At 41.5% G+C, this 11311-nt stretch overlaps 1 protein-coding gene across 7 annotated transcripts in view; it reads right to left on the minus strand.

Annotated features, from left to right (window-relative positions):
• The window catches only part of DAW1 (dynein assembly factor with WD repeats 1), a 194094-nt gene that overhangs the window by 155501 nt on the left and 27282 nt on the right, over nt 1-11311 (minus strand). For all 7 annotated transcript variants that reach the window (XM_073877638.1, XM_073877625.1, XM_073877627.1 and 4 more), the window contains exons 7-10: nt 5054-5161; nt 2730-2836; nt 1136-1238; nt 254-368 (exon numbers count right to left, since the gene is read on the minus strand). In XM_073877638.1, the coding sequence (XP_073733739.1) occupies nt 254-368; nt 1136-1238; nt 2730-2836; nt 5054-5161 (433 nt within the window). The remainder of the gene's footprint in view (nt 1-253; nt 369-1135; nt 1239-2729; nt 2837-5053; nt 5162-11311) is intronic.

Consider the following 11311-nt stretch of genomic DNA (forward strand, 5'->3'; position numbering starts at 1 on the left):
CATTATATATAGTTACCCAGGGGATGTGAAGATGCAAAGGCCTGGGATAACATCAGATGTGGTTGTCAAGGAGATGACGCAGACATTATAACCTGTGGTTACCAAGAATATGATACTGACAGAGTGTAATGACCAACATCACAGAGATGAGGCAGATGTAGTTTCTCTCACAGCTGGTCATCAGGTAGATGACCTACAGTGTAGAATTATACATGTTGATCAAACAAATTAAATGTATGAACAGATGACCTACCATCGGCTGAAGCAGTTGCAATAAGTTTTCCAGTGTAATCAAAACAGCTGTCTAGTATTTCATCATCGTGGCCTGTCAGCGTGGCCACACATTTTCCGTTTGTGGCATCCCACAGCTGCAACAGAAACAGAAGGTGACCATGACTTCCTGTCTAAAGTGCAAAAATGGGAAGAAGTAGGCCCATGACATACTTATGGCTAGCTGAATAACCTGTGCCAAGGTCATGTGTATAATTTTCACATGTTCCATTAAATTTACCTGGATTCATGACAAGAGACCACAGTCAACCATCTCACAAGGCACACTTTCGACAAAGAGAAGACCAGAGACAGACATTTAGAATGGATAGTGCAAATCTGCCCCTATATTAGGAAAAATCTCAAAGTGCGTGCTTCACTGATTGGAGTGAAAATGTCCTCTTTTCATAAAAAGGTCATTGAATGATAAGGAGCTTGATCTGAAACTATAATGCTAGAGAATGAAAAGTGCATTAAGGTTATAATACATGTAATCAAATATTAATTCCAGAGCCTAAGCTCTTAGCAACAGAAATTTAAAGGCAGGGAAATATTGTATTGAGACTCCTTGAGATTCACTCTAACCAAAGTTTAACAGATGAACAGAGAGACATTAAAGAAAAATAACATGTCTTTTAAAATAAGATGTTGTAATACATTTGATTCAATTAACATGGTTTCACTCTATCATAATTCTTTTAAACCTGGGGGATCAGAAACTTAACATTTAAAAATACCAATTATTTATAAATTAACATCCTAATTTTACAGCACCTTTGAGATGAGGTAATGTTGCAATGACTGTCTGACACCGTAAAAAGTGCACACAGGAGAACTGTAAAGCAAAGATATTTCTTGAGCTCACCATGCAGGTCTTGTCCATAGAGCCAGTTAATATCAGAGAGCAATCCCAGTTGAATAGAGCACTGCTAATTTCAGCACAATGCCCGATTAAGGTATACACCTTCCTACAAAATGGAAAGGATTCACACTGGTGAAAGACGTCTTGCTTCAGCATATGTGCACAAATAATGACGTCAAGTCCATTGGTGTGAGAGTCAAAATTTTGTTCTTTACCAAATAATATCTTTGATGACAAACAATGATAGTTGTAGTATAACTCAAAAACAGTCAAGTAGGCTACTAATTTCACTTTGGCAAAAATATACTTACATTTGAAGCATTCAAAAATAACATTAGTTAAGACTTCAGAAAGCCATGGGTAAAAAATAATACAGTTGGTCTGAAATTCTGGAAGTATTCTTATACCAGACCAGTGGACCCCTTGGTAGTTCAGAAACTACCCATCAAATGTCTGAAGGGCCCTTCCTTCTCCCTATTTCTTGGTGTATCCATCTTGTAGCAACCCCTGGAACTTAGCCCCTCTATCAAGATGCAGGCAAGTCCATCAAAAGGAATGAGATCTTGCCATTTGCAACAACGTGGATGGAACTGGAGGGTGTTATGCTGAGTGAAATAAGTCAATCAGAGAAAGACATGTATCATATGACCTCACCGATATGAGGAATTCTTAATCTCAGGAAACAAACTGAGGGTTGCTGGAGTGGTGGGGGTGGGAGGGATGGGGTGGCTGGGTGACAGACACTGGGGAGGGTATGTGCTATGGTGAGCGCTGTGAATTGTGCAAGACTGTTGAATCACAGATCTGTACTTCTGAAACAAATAATGCAATATATGTTAAGGAAAAAAAAAGAAGAAGATAGCAGGAGGGGAAGAATGAAGGGGGGGAAATCGGAGGGGGAGACCAACCATGAGAGACGACGGACTCTGAAAAACAAACTGAGGGTTCTAGAGGGGAGGGGGGTGGAGGGATGGGTTAGCCTGGTGATGGGTATTAAAGAGGGCACGTTCTGCGTGGAGCACTGGGTGTTATGCACAAACAATGAATCATGGAACACTACATCAAGAACTAATGATGTAATGTATGGTGATTAACATAACAATAAAAAATTTAAAAAAAAAGACGCAGGCAAGTCCAAGGTAGAGCTTTCCAACGCAAATAGTCTAATTTAGTTAACTTCTTAGCAACTAGAACCCAAAATAATTAGGAAGGAAATTGAAGTTGTTGAACTAAATTTAATTTGGAAAATTAGCCATAATTTTATTTACTCATGATATCCATGCCTGCCATAATGACAAGCCATTGAAATTTGATTACACAGTACCTGGAACAAATAATAGCCATACACCCAGGCTATTATTAACATTCTCCTTTTATGTTTCTGTGTGGCATTATTTGCTCAGAATTCCAAGATAACACACATTTTTTTTCTGGATCAGAAATATCATTAAATAATGAATTCATTTATTTTCAGTGCATCCTATTCCTATAGAGTCCAAAGCACATTTAATAGATACAAGATTGAACTAGTGAACAGCAAAGACGGTGGTCTTAACCCTCTGATCCAAATTAAAACATCCTTAAAAAAGGAGAATACCTTCCAGTATCAGCTTCCCACACTGCAACAGTATGATCAAAAGATCCTGTGATGATTCTGTTTCCCAAGGTGTTAAAGGACAAAGAGATGATTTCAGCAGAATGTCCCTAGAAAGAGAGTGGATGTCATCATGCATTACCTGCAGAAAAACAATCTCTACAAATGCACAATGTCACAGTTTAAAAGAAAATGCTAGAAAAGGAAAAACTCTATAGGGAAAAAAGAGATTAGTAGTTGGCTGGGGGTGGTAATAGGGAGAGACCGCAAATGGGCACAGGTATCTTTTTGGGGAAATTTTGAATACTAGAGTTTGGTGAAGGTTGCACAATTTCATAAATTTACTAAAAGTTGAATTATACACTAAATCAAGTCCATTTAACTTAGTAAAACTAAATAAAACTGGGTTTTGTTTGTTTGTTTTAATGGATAGGAAGACATGATTTCGGAAATCAGAGAGCTTCTTTTACATTGTCTTGAAAACACTTTTAAAACAGCTGTATGCAAAAAAAGAAAAAAGAAAAAAAAAAGGCTGGGGCACCTGGGTGGTTCAGTCTGTTAAGGTTAAGTGTCTGACTCTTGGTTTTGGCTCAGGTTTTAATCTCAGGGTTCTGAGATCCAGCCCCGCAGGGGGGGGGGTCCCCGCTCAGCAGGGAGTCTGCTTGTCTCTCTCTCTCTCTCTCTCTCTCTGCCCCTCCTCTTCTTGTTCTCTCTCTGTCTGTCTCTCTCTCTAAAATAAATAAGTCTTTTATTAAAAAAAAAAGGTTGTAGGCTTTACGGGTTAACAATAGGTGATAGGCAAGTTTGTGAAATAAAGTTAACTTAAAAAAAGGATATTCTTATGACAATTTTTTTAAAGATTTTATTTATTTGAGAGACAGTGCGCAAGAGCGGGGTGCGGAGGGGCAGAGAGAGAGGGAGAAGCAGGCTCCCCGCTGTGCAGAAAGCCCAACACACAGGGCTCCATGCCAGGACCCTGAGATCATAACCTGAGCCAAAAGCAGCCCCTAACCAACCAAGCCACCCAGGCGCCCATCTTACAATGATTTAACATAAAATAGGTTAATAAATATCTGGCCTTTGGCCTGACTTTCACTTGGTCACTGTCTAGGACCGATGCATCAAACATTCTGAGACAATGGGAGGAAGCCCCTCTCTGCAGCAGACTCTGCTTACAGTATATCCCTTGTTTCCCGAATTATTTTGGCAAATTAACATTACTTTTTTCAATAGTGAAAACGTTCATTTGCACATCAAACTTCTGGTTGATTCTAAATGGCAAACATTAAATGTAGCTGAACATGAAAATTCCGAACACGCAAGACCAATGTGTTGTCTGGCAGCAGACAGGTGCAGGTGTGCCGAGGGAGATACATCCTTTCCAAGACCGTTAGGCATCTGTCTGAAAGACGAGGTAGTGAAGAGACAGTGACCCACAGAAATGATGAGAACAAAGATCAAAAGAGTAAACTTATGTTAATTAAGGTTGGCACTCTGAATTCAGAAAATCCCTTGGTGTTTATTAAAAAGAGTGCTTTTTCTCTCTTTCCAGTCCTTTTTTTTTTTTTTTTACTTTCTTAGGAAAAGCTCTCCTAGGAAAGGGGTCCTAATTTGAAATCCATTTATAATTTGAAAGAATAAAAAAAAAAGAATTGGATTTCCCACCCAGCTGTTCCCACTGATTGGCCTAGAGAATCCCCCTGCGTGTGTCCAGTTGTTTAGGTTGGGGTGGGAAGAAGCAGAGAGAGCATGTGGGAGGAAGGTGCTGGGCACGTGGTGGGGACAGAGAGAGACCCCGGTGGAGATACACCACCAACTCTTGCTCTCTGGGCAGCGCCCTTTAGCCTTTCTCCTCATGCCACTTACCCCTTGTCATTTCAGACTTTGTAATACAGGAGGCTTTTGAGACCAGCGGGTGGTGGATGAGAGTGTTAACGGTTATTGTTTTAGGGAATCTTCTGGCAAGTTTCTCCAGTTCTACCTCTTCCAGAAAGTGCTAGCCTCCGCCTACTTGGCTTTATGCCAGATAGATGGTGCTAGGATTTAAGCTGTCCGTAGTATGGCTTACAGAAGGAAGCTAGTCAAAATAAAAAAGCCCATGTGCCCTCCTCAGCTCCCCCATCAAAGTCTTTAGGAAAAGCCAGCAAACCAACTGGGACAACTCTTTTCACTGCAGTCTGAAAACCAATAGCTCAAAAATACCTTCTGACATAGAATTCATTTTGTAATAAGAATATGAATAAAAACAAACTCAAATAATAGGCTTATGCTGAGCAATGGCTAGGGAAAATACAAAACCCTCGAAGCTGGTGACATTATGCACGTACTGTTAAAGTGAACACTTCCTCTCCATTCTGAATGTCCCACAGTTTGGCCGTTGTGTCCATGCTCCCAGTAGCCACCAGTGTGCTTTGAGGATTGAATGATAAACAAACCTGAATTGCAGGAAATAGAAGAAATTTTAGAACGATAAGAGTTTTGAATTGTTAATTTTGTATAGAAAAGCTTCAAGATGCAACCACCTTAGGTTCAGCCTCATTCTCTGCAGTGAGATACCAGGGTGGCATTTGGGTGGCCTGCTTTCTGCAGGTTGAATCCTGAAGCAAGAGGCTGCTTTGATCTAGACCACAGAAGAGCAAGAATAAAAGCAAACCCATCTCCTTTGAGATTCATGCTCTCTGGCTCCCATCTTCCTTGTTGTTAACTTCACAGTCCTTTCCATCCTGCTCCGTCACCCACCCAGGACTTTGACTATTGGCTCACGGTCTCAATTCCATGTCCTAGCTGGCCTTCGTGTGAGCTGTCAGTCCAGTAGCGCAGACCCATGACCCTAGACAACCTTTCATAATCACTTCCGTGGCCACACCTGGACCTCAACGTCACTTTTTCTAGAAAATTCACTACCCATACGTCCATCTCTTGGTACAATTTCCCAATGCTTCCACTTTCGTCCTCACCAAGCCACCCCCAGGATATCTTCTATCTCACTGAGACCCCCTGCCTTTTCCTGGCACCCCATCCTCCATCCAACTGACATCATGGAAGCATCATTCCTGCAGCCTCCTCAAGACCTCCACTCCTTGCCCTTCCCCAGCACCGTCCATAAGACTCCTAACAACTGTATCAAGCAGGCATTTCACCCACTCATTGGCCCTCCCTCACCTCTCAACTTAAGAAAACCGCCTAGCAGATTGCAGGTGTCACTCATTCGGGCCTCCTGTCCTCAGCTGTGTCCTCAGCACCATTCCCGCCCTACCTGCATGTGCCTCTGGCTCTGTACATTCTTCCTTTCCCCGCTCTTGCCCCCAGTCACTCCTCATCCCTCCCCGACAGATAACCTGGCCTCCTACTACTTCCCAGAGAAAACACCTATGGGAAGACCGTGCTCACCTGGCCCTCACTTCCTTTCCCTTCAGAGTCAGGTGCAGAGGGATCCCTTTGCCCTTCTGAGACACCCTCTTCCCTGCACCCCTAGAGGAGACGTGCCCACTAATTTTTCCCTCCATCTAGACCGGATGCCTCCTAGTGGCCTATAAATAGGCTTGAGCTCTTCCTACATAAAAATAAATCCTCCCTTGACTCTATGTACCTCTTTTTTAGCTACCTTTTTGTCCTTTCACAACCAAATTCCTTGGAAAAATAGTGTGCCATCATCGCTGCTTGCCCATGCTTGCCCATCCCCCACTATTCAAATGCTGGAAGCGCTCTGGTTAAATGATCCAAAGGCTCTATCGGTCACTCCATTTAACCTCCCTGACACCTGCAGTGTTGACTCCTTTGTTCTCCATATTTTCTTTCTTCTTTCTTTTTTAAAGATTTTTTTATTTTTTTGACGGAGAGAGAGAGAGAGTGCGGATTTGAGTAAGGGGGAGAGGCAGAGGGAGAAACAGGTTTCCCACGGAGCAGGGAGCCTGATGCGGGGCTCGATCCCAGGACCCTGGGATCATGACCTGAGCCGAAGGCAGATGCTTAACGACTGAGCCACCCAGGCACCCTAATTTCTTCCTCCTTGACAGCTTTGACGGTGCTCTGCTTTTCTCCTTTTTTTAATCTTTTTTTTATTGTTATGTTAATCACTATACATTACATCATTAGTTTTTGATGTAGTGTTCCATGATTCATTGTTTGTGCATAACACCCAGTGCTCCACGCAGAATGTGCCCTCTTTACTACCCATCACCAGGCTAACCCATCCCCCCACCCCTCTCCCCTCTAGAACCCTCAGCTTGTTTTTCAGAGTCCATTGTCTCTCATGGTTGGTCTCCCCCTCCAATTCATTCCCCTTCATGCTTCCCCTCCTGCTATCTTCTTCTTTTTTTTCTCTTAACACATATTGCATTATTTGTTTCAGAGGTACAGATCTGTGACTCAAGAGACTTGCACAATTCAGAGCACTCACCATAGCACATACCCTCCCCAATGTCTATCACCCAGCCACCCCATCCCTCCCACCCCCCCACCACTCCAGCAACCCTCAGTTTGTTTCCTGAGATTAAGAATTCCTCATATCAGTGAGGTCATATGATACATGTCTTTCTCTGATTGACTTATTTCACTCAGCATAACACCCTCCAATTCCATCCACCTCGTTGCAAATGGCAAGATCTCTTTCCTTTTGATGGCTGCATAATATTCCATTGTGTATATATACCACTTCTTCTTTATCCATTCATCTGTCGATGGACATCTTGGCTCTTTCCACAGTTTGGTATTGTGGACATTGCTGCTATAAACATCGGGGTGCACGTACTCCTTTGGATCCCTACATTTGTATCTTTGGGGTAAATACCCAGTAGTGCAATTGCTGGATCATATGGTAGTTCTATTTTCAACTGTTTGAGGAACCTCCATACTGTTTTCCAGAGGGGTTACACCAGCTTGCATTCCCACCAACAGTGTAGGAGGGTTCCCCTTTCTCCGCATCCCCGCCAACATCTGTCCTTTCTTGACTTGTTAATTTTAGCCATTCTGACTGGTGTGAGGTGGTATCTCATCGAGCTTTTGATTTGGATTTCCCTGATGCCAAGTGATGTTGAGCACTTTTTCATGTGTCTGTTGGCCATTTGGATGTCTTCTCTGGAAAAATGTCTGTTCATGTCTTCTGCCCATTTCTTGATTGGGTTATTTGTTCTTTGGGTGTTGAGTTTGATAAGTTCTTTATAGATTTTGGATACTAGCCCTTTATCTGACATGTCATTTGCAAATATTTTCTCCCATTCTGTCGGTTGTCTTTTGGTTTTGTGGACTGTTTCTTTTGCTGTGCAAAAGCTTTTTATCTTGATGAAATCCCAATGGTTCATGTTTGCCCTTGCTTCCCCTCCTTGGCGATGTTTCGAGGAAGAAGTTGCTGCGGCTGAGGTCGAAGAGGTTGCTACCTGTGTTCTCCTTTAGGATTCTGATGGACTCCTGTCTCACATTTGGGTCTTTCAACCATTTTGAGTCTACATTTATGTGTGGTGTAAGGAAATGGTCCAGTTTCATTCTTCTTCATGTGGCTGTCCAATTTTCCCAACACCATTTGTTGAAGAGACTGTCTTTTTGCCATTGTACATTCTTTCCTGCTTTGTCAAAGATTAGTTGACCATAGAGTTGAGGGTCCATTTCTGGGCTCTTGATTCTGTTCCATTGATCTATGTGCCTGTGTTTGTGCCAGTACCATACTTTCTTGATGATGACAGCTTTGTAATAGAGCTGGAAGTCCAAAATTGTGATGCCGCCAGCTTTGCTTTTCGTTTTCAACATTCCTCTGGCTATTCGGGGTCTTTTCTGGTTCCATACAAATTTTAGGATTATTTGTTCCATTTCTTTGAAAAAAGTGGATGGTATTTTGATGGGGATTGCATTGAATGTGTAGATTGCTCTAGGTAGCATTGACATCTTCACAATGTTGGTTCTTCCAATCCATGAGCATGGAATGTTTTTCCATTTCTTTGTGTCTTCCTTAATTTCTTTCATGAGTATTTTATAGTTTTCTGAGTACAGATCCTTTGCCTCTTTGGTTAGATTTATTCCCAGGTATCTTATGGTTTTGGGTGCAATTGTAAATGGGATCGACTCCTTGATTTGTCTCTCTTCTGTCTTGTTGTTGGTGTATAGGAATGCCACTGATTTCTGTGCATTGATTTTATATCCTGCCACTTTACTGAATTCCTGTATGAGTTCTAGCAGTTTTGGGGTGGAGTCTTTTGGGTTTTCCACATAAAGTATCATATCATCTGCAAAGAGTCAGAGTTTGACTTCCTCTTTGCTGATTTGGATGCCTTTGATTTCTTTTTGTTGTCTGATTGCTGTGGCTAGGACTTCTAATACTATGTTGAATAGCAGTGGTGAGAGTGGACATCCCTGCCGCGTTCCTGACCTTGGGGGAAAGCTCTCAGCTTTTCCCCATTGAGAATGATATTCGCTGTAGGTTTTTCATAGATGGCTTTTATGATATTGAGGTATGTACCCTCTATCCCTATACTCTGAAGAGTTTTGATCAAGAAAGGATGCTGTACTTTGTCAAATGCTTTTTCTGCATCTAGTGAGAGGATCATATGATTCTTGTTCTTTCTTTTGTTAATATATTGTATCATGTTGATTGATTTGCGGATGTTGAACCAACCTTGCAGCCCAGGCATAAATCCCACTTGGTCATGGTGAATTATCCGTTTAATGTACTGTTGGATCCTACTGGCTAGTATTTTGGTGAGAATTTTTGCATCTGGGCTGCCTGGGTGGCTCAGATGGTTAAGCGTCTGCCTTCAGCTCAGGTCATGATCCCAGCTTCCTGGGATCGAGCCCCACATCAGGCTCCTGGCTCAGCGGGGAGCCTGCTTCTCCCTCTCCCTCTGCTTCTCCCCCCGCTCATGCTCTCTCTCTGTGTGTGTGTGTATCTCTGAGTCTCAAATGAATAAATAAAATCTTTAAAAAAATGTTTAAAAAAAAAGAATTTTTGCATCCATGTTCATCAAGGATATTGGTCTGTAATTCTCCTTTTTGATGGGGTCTTTGGTTTTGGGATCAAGGTAATGGTGGCCTCATAAAATGAGTTTGGAAGTTTTCCTTCCATTTCTATTTTTTGGAACAGTTTTAGGAGAATAGGTATTAATTCTTCTTTAAATGTTTGGTAGAATTCCCCTGGGAAGCCACCTGGCCCTGGGCTTTTGTTTGTTGGGAGATTTTTGATGACTGCTTCAATTTCCTTAGTGGTTATAGGTCTGTTCAGGTTTTCTATTTCTTCCTGGTTCAATTTTGGTAGTTGATACATCTCTAGGAATGCATCCATTTCTTCCAGGTTATCTAATTTGCTGGCATAGAGTTGCTCATAATATGTTCTTATCATTGTTTGTATTTCTTTGGTGTTGGTTGTGATCTCTCCTCTTTCATTCATGATTTTGTTGATTTGGGTCATTTCTCTTTTCTTTTGGATAAGTCTGGCCAGGGGTTTATCAATCTTGTTAATTCCTTCCAAGAACCAGCTCCTAGTTTCATTGATCTGTTCTACTGTTCTTTTGGTTTCTATTTCATTGATTTCTGCTCTGATCTTTATTATTTCTCTTCTCTTGCTGGGTTTAGGCTTTATTTGCTTTTTTTTCTCTAGCTCCTTTAAGTGTAGGGTTAGGTTGTGTATTTGAGACCTTTCTTGTTTCTTGAGAAAGGCTTGTATTGCTATATACTTTCCTCTCAGGACTGCCTTTGCTGTATCCCAAAGATTTTGAACAGTTGTGTTTTCATTTTCATTGGTTTCCATGAATTTTTTTAAATCTTCTTTAATTTCCTGGTTGACCCATTCATTCTTTAGCAGGATGCTCTTTAGCCTCCATGTATTTGAGTTCTTTCCGACTTTCCTCTTGTGATTGAGTTCTAGTTTCAAAGCACTGTGGTCTGAAAATATGCAGGGAATGATCCCAGTCTTTTGGTGTCGGTTGAGACCTGATTTGTGACCTAGGATGTGATCAGTTCTGGAGAATGTTCCATGGGCACTAGAGAAGAATGTGTATTCCGTTGCTTTGGGATGGAATGTTCTGAATATGTCTGTGAAGTCCATTTGGTCCAGTGTGTCATTTAAGTCTTTATTTCCTTGTTGATCTTTTGCTTAGATGATCTGTCCATTTCAGCCAGGGGGGGTGTTAAAGTCCCCCACTATTATTGTATTGTTGTCAATGTGTTTCTTTGCTTTTGTTATTAATTGCCTTATATAATTGGCTGCTCCCATGTTAGGGGCATAGATATTTACAATTGTTAGATCTTCTTGTTGGATAGACCCTTTAAGTAGGATATAGTGTCCTTCCTCATCTCTTATTACAGTCTTTGTTTTAAAATCTAATTTGTCTGATATAAGGATTGCCACCCTGGCTTTCTTTTGGTGTCCATTAGCATGGTAAATGGTTTTCCACCCCCTCACTTTCAATCTGGGGGTGTCTTTGGGTCTAAAATGAGTCTCCTACAGACAGCATATTGGTGGGTCTTGTTTTTTAATCCAATCTGATAGCCTGTGTCTTTTGATGGGGGCATTTAGCCCATTTACATTCAGGGTAACTATTGAAAGATATAAACGTAGTGCCATTGTATTGCCTACAAGGTGACTGTTATTGTATATTGTC

The sequence above is a fragment of the Callorhinus ursinus genome, unplaced genomic scaffold (genome assembly GCF_003265705.2).
Source record: "Callorhinus ursinus isolate GAN/ISIS: 27379988/994484 unplaced genomic scaffold, GSC_fseal_2.0 scaffold2, whole genome shotgun sequence".
NCBI classification, from domain to species: domain Eukaryota; kingdom Metazoa; phylum Chordata; class Mammalia; order Carnivora; family Otariidae; genus Callorhinus; species Callorhinus ursinus.